This window comes from Corapipo altera, unplaced genomic scaffold (assembly GCF_003945725.1).
Source record: "Corapipo altera isolate COAL_440 unplaced genomic scaffold, ASM394572v1 60912, whole genome shotgun sequence".
NCBI classification, from domain to species: Eukaryota; Metazoa; Chordata; class Aves; order Passeriformes; family Pipridae; genus Corapipo; species Corapipo altera.
The window spans coordinates 1-14,699 of NW_020885350.1; the positions used below are offsets into that span (position 1 = coordinate 1).

Consider the following 14,699-nt stretch of genomic DNA (forward strand, 5'->3'; position numbering starts at 1 on the left):
CCCTGGTGGGGTGACACTGTCCCCTCCCTACAGGACACTCCCCCAAAATATTCGTGGGGACCTTTTGTGTCTATTGCTGGTTGCTGATTCCTGCTGGGGACCTGAGGGCCCCTCTGCAATCCCATCCATGGGGCACAATCTGCTCTGCAGAGCTTGACTCACTGCAGACTTTGCAGGGAAATCTGTGCTGGCAGCTGCATCCTGAGCCTAAGGGCAGTTTGTATCCCTGAGTGCTGATCCATCCTGGAGACCCAAGGGGTCCTCTGCCATTCCATCCATGCAGCAGGAGTCACCCTGCTGCTTTTAACTACCTGCAGAGGAACAAGTGTCATCTCTCTGTTTGGGAGAAGCCAGATGCTGCCCCTGGGCCATCAGAAGTGGTGCTGAAACCTCTTTCAACCCATCCCCGGGTGCAGTTTTCTCATCCCCTCACCGAGTGCCCGCTTCCCCAGCCGGCACTGACCAACCAGGGCGTTTGGCACATGTGGTTTGGTGGTTTGGAGAAACAGCCCCGGGCTGGCAGGCAGATAAGGTGATATGGTTTGAAGCTGGCTCCCTGCCAAGTCTCCAAACCTTACCACCAGAAGTCTGCCCCCCCCCAAAACCTCAGGGAGAAGAGGGACAAAAACAACCAGCTAAGAAAACCCGAAACGAGAGAGACAGCTAAAGTGATATATATAAATATATTTACACTTATGTTACAATTGAAATATATACAATTTAAAATATATACAATTTCACAAGGGAAGGGGAAGGGGGAAGGGAAAGGGAACAAAACCAAAATAATATATATATATATATATCCCACTCAGTAGCCCGAGATCTAGTAAGTAAAGAGTTAGCAAAGAAATATCCCACCACTCTCCTTGGGACAACCAAGAGTCTCTCCGGGACAATCGCCGGCAACCTCCGCCTCCCAAGGTCAACAAGGCCTTACCAGACCTTGCTCCCCAACACGGCAGACTCAACAGCAGGGAACCTGCACCTCCAAGCCACCAGAAGGAAAGAGGGCGAAGGCCTCTCCTCCTTTCTTCTTATAGTCTGGCTTATGTAAAAATCATAGGGAATACTGGGTAGATCTGGACCCTTCCTTGGTTACAAACTGGTCACCAAGGAAGGCCTAGACCAAACCACCACATTCTCCACCCCTTATTCCATACTATTTTTACGTAACACCTATGTCTCACGTTCGCCTACATCCCGCGCACATATATACACATATACATATATAGTCCTTGTTGGTCTCTCAGCACAGTTGTCTCGTTGTTGGAAATCAATACTGACATCAGTTCAGTTCAGTCCAGATCTTTGGTCTCCGCAGTCACAATTGCAGTTCTGATTTATGGCTGTTTCATCATTCTGGGCTGTCTCATCACTGGATATCAGCATCAGCTTAGTTCAGGTCTCTCTCTCTCCCATCTGGTGACTGACTTCCTGTAAAAACACAACTCAGGACATACAATTAGTTTTTCCCCAAGGCTAAATTTCCTTGGGGCACGCATTGGATCACTCCATCCTTCCTCATTATCCACCATGTATGTCCTGGCCCTTGAGCAAAGACAATCCCACGAATGGGTTTGTCTTGACCTGAGGCAGGGGTAACCCAAACAACTTTCCCTAGCATTCCCCTCAAATGGATTGCTGGAACTTTATCTCCATCTTTCAGCCCAGCCTCGGGTGCAGTTTTCTCATCCCCTCACCGAGTGCCTGCTTCCCCAGCCGGCACTGACCAACCAGGGCATTTGGTACACTTGGTTTTGTGGTTTGGAGAAACAGCCCCGGGCTGGCAGGGGGCCAGATAAGCTCGAGGAACAGCCCTGGCGAGGTGCCTGCACTGTCGGGGGGCCAGGGGATTGCTGCTCCACGGAACCGGCTGGAGCTCTGGGTGACCCTGATCTGAAGGGCGTGTGACCTGTGGATGAATCCAGCATGGAGCAGAGACCCCCCTGCAGCCTGGGAGGAGCCCGCGCCGGAGCAGGGGATGCCCAAAGGAGGCTGAGAGCCCATGGGAAGCCCCTGTAGAGTCCTGGGAGCAAAGCCCTGATTTCCAGGGCTTTCCCTGCCGCAGTTTATTTTTGGGAGAGTTTTTTTGGTCTGCTCTTCATATTTTGGAGTATTTTTTAGCTGAATCTCAACTTTTTGCAGTTTGGGTAGGCAGGGGTCTTCCTACTGTTTCTGAAGGGTTTTTTGCCTGAATCTTGTTGGTTTGGGTTTTTCTGGGCTGAATCTTGGTTTTTTAGAGGGTTTTATGGGCACAGGATGCCCTTGTTTCCCCACCTCCCATCAGGATATGTCCTTCCCAAAGCTTGGGCGGATGGAGGAGGAGGCTGTGAGGAAGAGGAAGATGCCTTGGGCCCCCCAGGCAGGTGAGGAGGAAGTCAGTGGCCCTTTGGGCGGGTGTTGTGCTGGCTCTGTCAGCCGAGCATGGCCCCGGCTGCAGGACAACCCCGCTGCCGCCGCCGTCCTGCCGGGGCCGGAGTTGGGGGGATGTCCTTGGCCTTCCCTGTGGGCCGGAGGCAAATCCCCTCCCTGTCCTTCTTGCTTCCTGCCCCAGGCCCCGAGCTGAGGCCGGAGAGCCCGGAGGACAAATCCCCCCGTGAGACCCTGGTGGGAGAGGCCGTTTTGAAGGGCTCCTCGGCGAGGGAAGGCAGCGGGGAGGAAAAGGGCCGGAGATCCCCCCGCAAGAGGGGCTCCAAAGCCAGCCCAGGGTGCTCTGAGGAGGAAAGAGCCAGCCTGTGCCGGGAAGGCGACCAGAGCTTGAGCTGCAGCTCTGACCTGGTGGTCCCTGAGCAGCCTCCCAACACGGAAAAACCCTTCAGGTGCTTGGAATGTGGGAAGAGCTTCAGGATGAGCACCAACCTGATCCGACACCAGCACATCCACACTGGGGAACAGCCCTACATGTGTAGGGAATGTGGGAAGAGCTTCAGGGACAGCTCCACGCTCCGCAGACACCAGATGATCCACACTGGAGAACGACCCTACACGTGTGGGGAATGTAGGAAGAGTTTCAGTGACAGCTCTACCCTCCGCACCCACCGTCACATCCACACTGGGGAACGGCCCTACACGTGTGGGGAATGTGGGAAGAGCTTCAGTGACAGCTCTACCCTTTGCAAACACCATCGCATCCACACTGGGGAACAGCCCTACACGTGTGGGGAATGTGGGAAGAGCTTCAGGCAGAGCTCCAACCTCCGCACCCACCATCGCATCCACACCGGGGAACGGCCCTACACGTGTGGGGAATGTGGGAAGAGCTTCAGCCAGAGCTGCAGCCTCCGCACCCACCAGTACATCCACACCAAGGAATGGCCTTACAAGTGCTTGGAATGTGGGAAGAAGTTTAGGACCAGCTCATATCTCCTCAGACATGAGCAGACACACATGGATGAGAGGCCTTTCTGCTGCACCAACTGTGGGAAGAGCTTCAATGAGAACTCCAGTCTTGTCACCCACCGGCGCATCCACACTGGGGAACGACCCTACACGTGTGGGCAGTGTGGGAAGAGCTTCAGCCAGAGCTCCAACCTCCACACCCACCAGCTCATCCACACCGGGGAACGGCCCTACAAGTGCTTGGAATGTGGGAAGAGGTTTCAGACCAGTGGGAATCTCCTCCTGCACCAGCGGACGCACACGGATGAGAGGCCCTTCCGCTGCACCGACTGTGGGAAGGGCTTCAAACTGAACTCCCACCTCGTCACCCACCGGCGCATCCACACCGGGGAGAGGCCCTACAAGTGTGGGGAGTGCGGGAAGAGCTTCCCCCACAGCTCCGCCTTGACCAGACACCAACAGACCCACCGGTAAGGGAAGCTCTTCCAGTGCCCCGACTGAGGGAAGAGCTTCGGCCGCTGCTTCCACCCCTAATGAAGCCCCTGATGGTGATGCAACCCCTGGAGTCCAGTGACTGTCACTCCATCCCTTTCGACCAGAAAGGGCCAGGCCCCTTTCACCAACAGAACCCTTCTTGGTGGGATGTGTGGAGATTCCTGCCTAGCTGATGACCCTCCCAAGGTCACTCCTGGAGGTTGAGAGCAGAGATCTCCCCAAGAGCCTTGCATCCTTCTCTAATTAAAAATTATTGGGTTTTGCCAGGTCTAGTAGAATTGCTTCAACAATTGCTTGAGTACCATCCTGTCTTATCCTGTACTCCTGGTAGTTTTAGTATTTCTATTGTGCAGTAAATAGTTCTGATGAAGATCTTTTGTCAGATCATTTGTAATCCTAAATAAATTCCTTTCTATTAATAGATCTGATTTGCCATCATTAAAACCTGGGGGACAAAAGTGGTTCAGTCACACCTGTCTAATTTCTCTAAACTGAAACTGTTGGCATAATCCAAGGCTGAGATTGGATCCAGCAGCCCCCAGCACCCCACAGGAAGTTGAGAGCTCAGGGGCCCCCCCCACCTTTCCCAGACCCCCCTGTGCCCAAAGACCTCCATGGGACCATCGGACCCACCAGACCACCCCCTTTTTTTCACCGTTCTCCCTGTTCCTCCCACTTTCCCATTGTCCCCTCAATACCCCATTTCCCTCCCAAATAATTTAGGGGTCCTAACCCCCACTTTTTGCCCCCTCTTCTGTGGGCACTGAAGGAGAAAATGAGGCTGCACACGTAGAGTTCCACTTTGGGATTTGTCTGCTGACACTTTTCCATGTCCCCTTTTATTCCTTTTCTCTCATGCGCAGCACCTGCTGTTCGTCTTTTAGTCTACCAGAATTCCCAGCATTGCCCCAAAGCAGTGCCCTGATCCCACACATTCCCTTCCCCTCATGTGCTGCCTTTGTTCAGCCACCAGAGAAAAACACAGGCTACCATGCCAACCACGTTCCAAGTGGTTTTCCACTTTGGCAAACAGCACTCTCTTGATGGAAAGCACCAGTCAAGGCCAAAACCCTCCTTGTTTATCCACATTAACTGAATGCAGCTGCTGCTCCCTAACTTGTTCCAACAAAAATTCTCAGGGTTCTTTTGCGTCCAGGAGGCCTCACCTGTCACAATGTACCCTTAATTCCATGAGTTTCTGCAGTGTCCCAGGGTTCCTTTTGTTCCATGGGTACCTGCAGTGTCACAATGGGCCCTGAATTCCAGGAGTTTTCCCAGGGTGACAGTGCTGCCTTGAGTCCATGAGATTCTGCAGTGTCTCAGGGCTCCTTTGGTTCCAGAAGGTCCTGCAGTGTCCCAATGGTCCTTGGTTCCATGAGGTTCCACCATGTCCTTGCTGGAACATGTGTGACTGTAATGCTGCCCCACCTGCAGAGCTGCCTCCAGCTCTGGGCTCCAGCACAGGAAGGACATGGACCTGTTGGAGCGAGTCGAGAGGGGAGCAACAAGAGGATCAGAGGGATGGGAGCAGCTCTGCTGTGAGGAAAGGCTGAGAATTGGGATTGTTGAGGCTGGAGAAGAGAAGGCTTTCGAGTGACCTGATAGTGGCCTTCCAGTGCTTACTTTCAGGGAGCCAACAAGAAAGATGGAGAGAGACTTTGGACAAGGGCCTGGAGTGACAGGACAAGGGGCAGTGGCTTCACACTGAGAAAGGGAAGGGTTCCAGGAGATAGTGGGAAAGAATTCTTTCTTATGAAGGTGTTGAGATGCTCTTGAAGGCCCTTCCCAACCCAAAGCATTCCATGATTGTGGGACTGGTGGGTGAGATGATGGTCAGAGCTGTCTGGGGCACAGGGACCCAAAATGAGGGAGTTTTCCATTGTGGGGGAAGGAAGGAGGGGGCAGCAGAACTGACCCCTTGGACACCTGGCAGGCAGGCTTTGGCTGGAAGCTGCTGATGGGGAGCTGAGTGAAGCCCCCACAATGCAGGAGGAAATGGTCAGTGACCTGCTCTGCCAGTGAGACCCCCCCAGGTGCTTGGACCCACATGGGATGCACCCAAGGGTCCTGAGGGAGCTGGAGAAAGAGCTGGCCAAGCCACTCTCACTCATTCCCCAGCAGTGCTGCACAACTGCACAAGTCCCAGCTGACTGGCAACAAGCACATGGGATGCCCATCCCCAGGAAGGACCAAAAGGAGCATCTGGGCAACTCCTGGCCTGTCCCATTGACCTCAGGACCAGGGAAGTTCATGCAGCAGATCCTCCTCAGTGCCATCCCATGGCAGGGGCAGGACAACCAGGGGATCAGGCCCAGCCAGCGTGGGGTTGGGAAAGGCAGGTCCTGCCTGACCAACCTCATCTCCTTCTCTGACAAAGGACCCGCTCAGCAGCTGAGGGAAATCCTGGGGATGTGTCTCTGTGGAATTCCAGAAAGCCTTTGGCCCCATCTCCCCCAGCAGCTCCTGCACAAAGTGGCTGCTCATGGCTTGCCCAGGGAACTGTTTGCTGGGTGACAAAGTGGCTGATGGCCCAAGGAGTGGTGGGGAATGGAGGGAAATCCAGGTGGGACCGGTCACTCGTGGGGTTCCCAAGGGCTCAGGGTTGGGGCTGCTCCTATTTAACATCGTTCTTGATGATCTGGGCCAGGGGATCGAGTGCCCCCTCAGGAAAGTTGTGGACAACACCACGTTGGTTGTGATTGTGGATGTACTGGAGGGCAGGAAGGCTCTGCAGAGGGATCAGGACAGGCTGGATGAAGAAGGCCGTGTCAGGTCCTGCCCTTGGGTCCCAACAACCGCCTGGAACACTCCAGGCTGGGGGCAGAGGGACTGGAGAGCTGCTCAGCAGGAAGGGACTTGGGGGTGCTGCTTGACAGCAACTGGATATGAGGCAGAGTGTGCCCAGGGGGGCAAGAAGGCCAAGGGGATCCTGGTCTTTGTGGAGAAGAGTGTGGCCAGCAGGAGCAGAGAACTGATTGCCCCTCTGTGCTGGGCACTGCTGAGGCCCCACCTGGAGTGCTGTGTCCAGTTCTGGCCCCTCAGTGCAAAAAGGCCCTTGAGGGGCTGGAGCGTGTCCAGAGAAGGGAACGGAGCTGGGGAAGGCTCTGGAAAACATGTCTGCTGAGGGACGGCTGAGGGAACTGGGCTTGTTGAGTGTGGAGAAGGGGAGGCTCAGGGGGGACCTCACTGCTCTCTGCAATGACCTGAAAGGAGGTTTTAGTGGAGTGGGGGTTGGTCTCTTCTGCAAAACCTTTAGTGACAGGAAGAGAGGAAACGGCCTTAAATTGCATCAGGCGAGGCTCAGATTAGTTATTAAAAAAAACCCCTTTTCACTGAGAGAGCGTTCAGGCATTGGAAGAAGTAGCCAAGGGAGGTGATGGAGTCTCTGGAAGTGTTCAGGTGTGTGGTGAGTTGACCTTGGCTGGACACCAAGTGCCCTCCCAGCCGCTCTATCACTCCCCTTCCCAGCAGGACAGGGGAGAGAGTAAGGTGGAAAAAAAAATAGTGTGTTGAGATAAGGCAGTTTATTTAAAGCAAAAGATAGTAGGGTTTGTTCTCTGCTTCCCATGAGCAGCCATGGTCGGCCACTCCCGAGGAGCAGGGCTTGGGGACGCAGGACGGTTCCTCAGCAGGCAGCCATTAGACAATGAATGCCCCCCTCCTGCTCCGGGCCTCAGCTTTTAGAGCTGAGCTGACCTCCCATGGTCTGCAATGTCCCTTGGGTCAGTTGGGCTCAGCTGGCCTACTTGGGTTCCCTCCCAGGGTCTTGCCCTCAGCTAAGGAAGGAATGTCCCAGTGGTGGTGCTGTGCTCAGCAGTGGCCAAAACACTGGGGTGTTCTCAACACCCTTCCAGCTGCCAATGCCAAGCCCAGCCCTGGGAGGGCTGCTGTGGGGAACTGAACTGCAGCTCAGCCAGACCCAACCCAAATATCAATGGCACATATTCTCTAGAATCCATCCTTAGGTGTTGTATGATAGATCTATAAGATATTACAAATAATAAGCAATAATAAGGCAAGTGTCCTCCTTAGGGACACCCCCTCCCAAAAAACTACTGCCTGGGTTTGTTGCCTGGGGGTCTCTGCAGCAGCAAGCACAGCCCCACACTGACTGCTCTGGGCTGTGCAGGCATTTGTGGTTCTGCCTGTCTCACACACACCCCCAACCTTGGGATGGATCTGGATGTCACTGGATGTGATGTCACAGGGGAGATGTGATGTCATATGATGGATGTGACATAACAGAGGAGCCTTGATGTCCCAACAAGGATGTGATATCACAAGGTATATGTGATGTCACAACAAGGATGTGATGTCACAGAGGGGGTGTGATGTCACAGGGACGATATGATATCAGAGGAAAGATGTGATGTCACAGGAAGGATGTGGTGTTACAGGGCAGCTGTGATGTCACGGGAGGTGTGATGTCATAGGGAAGATGTGACGTCGGGGTGGTGTGAATTCATATTATGGATGTGACATCATGGAGGAACCTTGATGTTACAACAAGGATGTGCTATCACAGGGAGCTGTTATGTCAGATGGGAGGACATGATGTCACAGAAAAGATGTGATGTCACAGGGATAAATGAAATCACAGGAGAGGCGTGATGTCATATGATGTGATGTCATAGAGGAGATGTGATGTCACAGGAAGGATGCGATGTCATGGGGATGATGTGATGTCACAGGGAGGTCATGATGTCACAAGGGAGATGTAATGTCATATGACATGTGATGTCATAGGAGAGATGTGATGTCACAGTGGAGGTGTGATGTCACAGGAAGGATTGATGTCACAGGGGAGCTGTTATGTCACAGGGAGGATATGATGTCACAGGGGAGGATGTGACATCACAGGGATTTTATGGTATCACGGGTGAGGTGTGATGTCATATGATGGTTGTGATGTCATAGGAGAGATATGATGTCACAGTGGAGGTGTGATGTCATAGGGGAGTTGTGATGTCATGAGGAGGAGAGGACTACACATCACAGGGATTATAAGAAATCACAGGAGATGTGTGATGTCATATGATTGATGTTACGTCATAGGAGATATGTGATGTCACAGGAGAGCTATGATGTCACAGTAGAGCTCTGATGTCACAGGGGAGGATGCGACATCACAGGGATTATATGGTATCACAGGAGAGATGTGATGTCATATGATGGATGTGATGTCATAGGGGAAATGTGATGTCATAGGGCAGGTGTAGTGTCACTGGAAGGCTGTGATGTTACGGGGATCATCTGATGTTATAGAGGAGTGACAAACTACCCCCTAGCCTTGCTCCAGCTAAAGCCGTGGAATTTGTCTTTGTTTTCCTTAGGTTCAAGGTCAGGCTGTTTTATTTCCAGGGATGTCTAGAAATGAGTTAAGGGGAGCTCAGATCTTTTGGTGAGGAAGGACTTGTTTACTCTGGAGCATTTGAACTCAGCCTTTGTTCCTGGTTTCTTCCCACTGTTTCAGAGCAGTTCATTTCCCAGGGTGAAAGCTCTGATTCCCCAGCACAGTCAGGTTCTCCTGAGCTCAGGATGTTTCACTGGTCTCATTTTTCTCCGGTATTAATTCTGTGCCAAATTCTTGCTTCCTAGGTCAGTGAAATGTTAGAAGATGGAGAATCCCAACTTGATCTTGGACAGAACACTTGTAGACTTCTTTATGATATTGAATTCTTCCCTAATAGTTCTGGATGACAGGACACCTGTGTGGAAAGTCCCTTGTCTGGTTTTCAGGACTTAAAAGAGATGCTTTTCTGATGTTGGTATTTATTGGAGTGTTATTTATTCAACTGTGAGGGTTGAATTGAGTGTTCCTTGCACCTTTAAAAAGTGCAACCCCTTTAATCTATTGTTTTAAAAACCACTCATTAGATGTCAGACGACATAAAGAGAGCACGTAGAGATAACCCTGATGTAAGTGATGGTTCCAGTCATCCCGTGTATGGATCAAAGATTTCCAAGGCTTTGTTCCAAGGCCACTGCCCCGCCCCCCACCCTCTGCCTGCTGCCCCCGCACCCCTGGCACCTGATTGGCCGCCGCCCCACCAATGGACCGTCCCGGGGGATGCAAATGTCCCACCCTGCTGCATATTCATGACTGTGGGCGGAGCTTTGAGCCCTTGGTCCCCGCCCGCCGCCGCTGCGCCCGGAGCACACCCATGTGAAGTGCGCGGGGTCGGCCACGGGAACTTTGCTTTTCCCCACGGGGTGCACGGAGGATTTGTCGCTGGGTGTACGTGGACTCGGGAGAACTTTGCCTGCCGGAGTCACTCTCCCTGCACCACCAGGAAGAGCAGGTACCACATGGCCCCGGCCGCAGCGGCGCAGAGGCTACTCGGGAGGTGACAGTGTGCTAGAGGGAGATGCCCACTCGCTGTCCTTACTGCCTGCACAGCGCAGGGCTGGGGGAATTGAACCAGGCAGGAAAAGTGAATGGCGGCCATCGCATGGTGCTGAAATGAGACGAGAAGTAGCAAACAACCTGGCTGGCAGGAGCACAGTTTGGGAAGGGGCACAGGGAAAACCCACTGTGATGTTCTGGGGTAAATAACAGAAAATAAACAGAGGAGGGTCCCCTTTCAGATATGGTTTATAGATCAGTGCACTGTGCATAGTGTAAGATAGCTTCAGAAATGTAAGAATGCAGTTTCTACAGCTTTTACTACAGTGACACGTTTTTTATAAAATACATAAAGAGATGATAAGTTGGGTGTTAGGTTGGGGTTTTTTTGGTTGTTTTGTTTTTTTTTTTTTTGTGGATACTTTGTACCTCCTTGCCCCCCCAAAAAGGAACTCTCTTGAATGTACCTTCTTACAACTGATTTGAAGGATTAATTTAGATAAACCTCTTAGAGTAGGTGCATTTCAATGAAATCGGGGCACATGTCTTTTTGGCTCTGGTGCAAGATTCAAACAAATTTTTTTCTTCCTCTTTGGCTCAATAAAAACCATCTTAAAACACTCCCAGTATATTGTGTGAGTGCAGGGCTTGAGGTGTGTGGATTTGAGTGGACACAGAGAAAGAACTAACATTCAGAAACATATCTGCTTCTGTCTCAATTAATAAACTCCAGAGTCTGACACATTGACTTCAGATTCTCACAGAAAAAGCAACAGTGTGTATTCCCTCTGACACCTTGGCCACCCTAGAGCAAATAAAGATGCTGCAGAGTAAAAAGGAGCTCCAGCATGCTCTGGATTTATTTGCTTTTTGGAGAAAACATGTTTCAGACTTCTCCATTATTGCTGCCTTGGTGGCATCATGCCAGATAAGAAAAGGAGTGGGATAAATAGATAATTCCTTCTTTTTAATAACGGGTCTGTAATGTGCCAGATTTCCTCTTTTTGCAGGAACCTGCCAGCAGATGAGATTAAACTGCGTGAGAGTGATAAAGCTTTCAAGTGCTGCAGTGGGCAGAAGAGATAACTGCCCCCACAACTGCTTCTGTTATCAGTTTACAAGTATGCCATGAGAAAACAAAGCAGCAACAGGACTGGAGAGTTGTACTGTTCTTTGCAGCGCTGGTTGTTTGCATGTGTTTGTGTTTTTATCTTAATAACTTTGTGATATGCACGTCTGTGTGTATTTTTGTCTCAGGAGTTTTGCAGTATGTAAAAGTTTATCACAAACATTGTGTTTGTATCTCCTCTACTCCCTAAATTGCTTGTATGATCAGCTTATTAATAATTGTTGACTTATTTGTGTTTTTATCATGAGAAGCTTACTGGAAAGATTGTGTAAGACAAGCCATTTCATGCATTGCTAGTTTAATTTTTACCAAGTTTATTTTGTCTTTTTATTGAAAACCAGGTTGTCTTGGGAGAAGCTTTTAGATATGTGTAATTCTGTCTCAATCAATTGAGAATGAAGAAACTCCACCAAATTGAGCCTGGGGGTTGGTCCAAGAATTTATGCATATTTGGAATCATACAAATACGTATTATTTGCATTAATCCTCTGCCTCGGAAGGCATCAAATTTTACATTTGGCTAAATTTCTCAAAATATTAACAAATTAAACTAAGTCTAGACAAAGGAAAGGAAAGTGTTACCTGAAGAGAATATAAGAAAACCTTTTACCAACTCCCAAGTAACTCAATGTATTTGCATATGAACTGATGTGTAATTTCAGGTCCAATTTCAAGACACATTGACCCCTCTAACAGACACATTATTATAGAATCCCTCACACCCACCACGCATTAAAGGATACCCTGATTACTCACAGGGTGGAGACAGTGGCTAATGAAAATTAGATTTGTGTCACTATTAAATCCTGATGTTTGTAACTTTGTTAATGTTAGGAAATTTGATAGTAGCTATTGAGATCCTATTATGTCCCATATGCTTACTATTTTACTATAAGGTTTGGTTTTTTCTGGGGAATTGCATTACATTGGGAAAAGATTTGTACTCTCTCTCTTCCTTTTCTTTATTCTTCTCTCTTTCTGTCCACTGTAAGAAAGGCACCAGCACCCACAAAGAAGGTTCACAGTGAATGACAAAAGAAGAGAAATTATTGAGTGCATAAATCACGGGGTGGTGTCAGAGACTGAAATAGTTCATGATTTATGCATTCTAGGATTGCCAAGGGACTTTTGCAGGCTTCTGCAGGACTTCTGCATTAGACCTCTGATGGCCCATCAAAGCCCATCCCCCCCTTGACCAATCTTGAAAGGCAGGAAAAACCCTTTTCCCAGGCCCCTCACGGGAACTCTGCGCAGGCCCAGGAGATGTTGGGGGTTCGTGGCATGGCCCGGGACACCATCCATGGATATAATAACTCATAACTTCTTGGAGTGTGGGGGCTTCCCTCCCCCACCCCCCCAATGGATCAAGGCCACCACTTCAACTCACAGACATGGAAGCTGCAACTCCCAAGTTCCATCACTGGACCCCGTGGGCAGTGACTATAGACATCTTTCCACTCTCAGCTTTGCTTTCCCTTACTTTCCCTTACCCTTATCCTGTCTTTCTTTCTCTACCTTATGCATTTTCCCTGAAGGTTATCTTTATGCCATATTGCTGTAGATGAGAGATATAGATGATAACACCCAAAATGGCAACATACCTGTTTACCTTTGAAATGAAATTGCTCTAAAATAAACCCTATATATATATGTTTTCAAACACTCGTTATTTGTGGGAGGCATGTCTAAGGGCACAGGGGATGTGCTGAGGTAACAGAGCCCAAGAGAGCATGCCCCAACATAAGTAACCTGGTTGGTTAAAGAAGTCACATGGTGTTAAGGAATAAAACCGCGCCGAGTTTGAAATAAACTCTGACCACACCACCGCATGAGGAGCATCTTATTCCTTGTCATACAAGGGCCGACGCTACAGTTATTCAGTGTCATTTCACTCTAATCCACCCCAAGGGATTTATTATTAAGAACCTGGCTTACCTTCCCCTTTCTGGGGCAATGTACCAGGGTGAATTTATGCTGATACTTTTGGTCTGTGTTTGGCCCCGCCACCTGTGAAAGTTTTGCTTTTTCCCTGCCAAGTTATGGGAAAACAAGCAATGATAAATGGGAAAGTTGTCCTTGAAGAGAGTTTCTTGTATAAACTCTTTTAATTGGTGTTGTGTGATTGGCTAATTGTCCTCCAAGGTCACTTGAAGGAGAATTTGAGGAGGAGAGGGATGAAGTAGCACCCCCAGACTCAAATAAGAAAGACCCCCAAAACATACTGCGTGTGCATGAGGGGATTTCTGAAGTTCTCAAGCGTGCGCAGAAGAGATGCACTGACATAGCCGGGAGGTGGGACTGAGGGCCTCGGGCTGGGCGGTGCTGGCCACACCTGGGAGGTTGTGGCCACTCAATTGTATAGAAAGCAGACAGCTTTTGTGAACTTAGTGACTCTCCAGAGATGCAGCTTCTGCTGTGGGTAATTACAGGCATGCTAGATCGGTAAGATAACTTTATGGGCAACAGCTGGGTAACTGGGGAGATCGTGCTGGGGGCTTATTTCTCTCCTCCTTCCTCCCTTCTGGGTTTGTTCATTTTGTTGACTTCCTCTTGGTAATAAATATTGGTTTTTGTTGAGCTTTCAACAGTGTCATGGTTTCAGCTTCAGTATGTTCTGAACCCTCCCTAATACAGATGTCATATGATGGATGCGACCTTGTAGAGGAGTTGAGATGTCACAGGGAGAATGTGATGTCACTGGAAGGATGTAATGTCACAGGGGAGGACGTGATGTCATATGATGGATACCATATCATAGAAGATGTGATGTCACAGGGGAGCTGTGATGTCACAGAGATGTGATGTCATGGGGAGCTGTGATGTCACAGGGAGGATGTGATGTCACAGGTGAGCTGTGATGTCATAGGAGAGATGTGATGTCACAGAGGAGGATGTGATGTCACAGGAAGGATGTGATATCACAGGGGAGATGTGATGTCACAGGGGAGATGTGATGTCACAGGGAGGATTTGATGTCACAGGAAGGATGTGATGTCACAGGGAGGATATGATGTCATATGATGGATGCAAGGACATAGAGGAGATGTGATGTCAAAGAGGAGGATGTGATGTCACAGGAGAGCTGTGATGTTACAGAGGAGGATGTGATGTCACAGGGGATGACCTGACGTCACAGATGCCCCTTGTCACAATGATGATGTGATGTCACAGGGCAGGTGTGATGTCAAAAAGGAGTACGTGATGTCAAAGGCATGATATATCATCACAGGAGAGATGTGATGTCATATGATGGATGTGGCTTCATATGGGAGATGTTATGTGACAGGGCTGATGTGATGTCACAGGGAAGCTGTGAAAATGCAAAAACTTCTTTCAGGCAGTCAGTTCTTCTGGGCAGGGCCGTCTGACTCTTGGTGTGTTTCCCTCCAT

General features: G+C 49.9%; 1 protein-coding gene and 1 long non-coding RNA gene across 2 annotated transcripts in view; one reads left to right on the forward strand and one right to left on the reverse strand.

Moving 5' to 3' along the window:
- Positions 1-283: 283 nt before the first annotated feature.
- LOC113940421 overlaps positions 284-14,699 on the reverse strand; it is a 19,057-nt gene continuing 4,641 nt past the window's right edge. Inside the window, exons 2-3 of the long non-coding RNA XR_003525438.1 lie at positions 14,155-14,161; positions 284-294 (exon numbers count right to left, since the gene is read on the reverse strand). This is a non-coding gene — a long non-coding RNA (uncharacterized LOC113940421). The remainder of the gene's footprint in view (positions 295-14,154; positions 14,162-14,699) is intronic.
- LOC113940420 (zinc finger protein 501-like) lies at positions 2,315-4,387 on the forward strand. The gene is made up of 2 exons (XM_027631561.1): positions 2,315-2,366; positions 2,555-4,387. The coding sequence occupies exons 1-2, from the start codon at positions 2,315-2,317 to the stop codon at positions 3,811-3,813; spliced, it is 1,311 nt and encodes a 436-aa protein (XP_027487362.1). The 3' UTR covers positions 3,814-4,387.

Bases quoted from the DNA above. Each gene is read 5' to 3' on its own strand.
- LOC113940420 (XM_027631561.1), top strand. From the start codon at position 2,315: ATGGAGGAGGAGGCTGTGAGGAAGAGGAAGATGCCTTGGGCCCCCCAG. The intron at 2,367-2,554 runs GTGAGGAGGAAG...TTCCTGCCCCAG, and splicing joins GCCTTGGGCCCCCCAGGCAG to GCCCCGAGCTGAGGCCGGAG.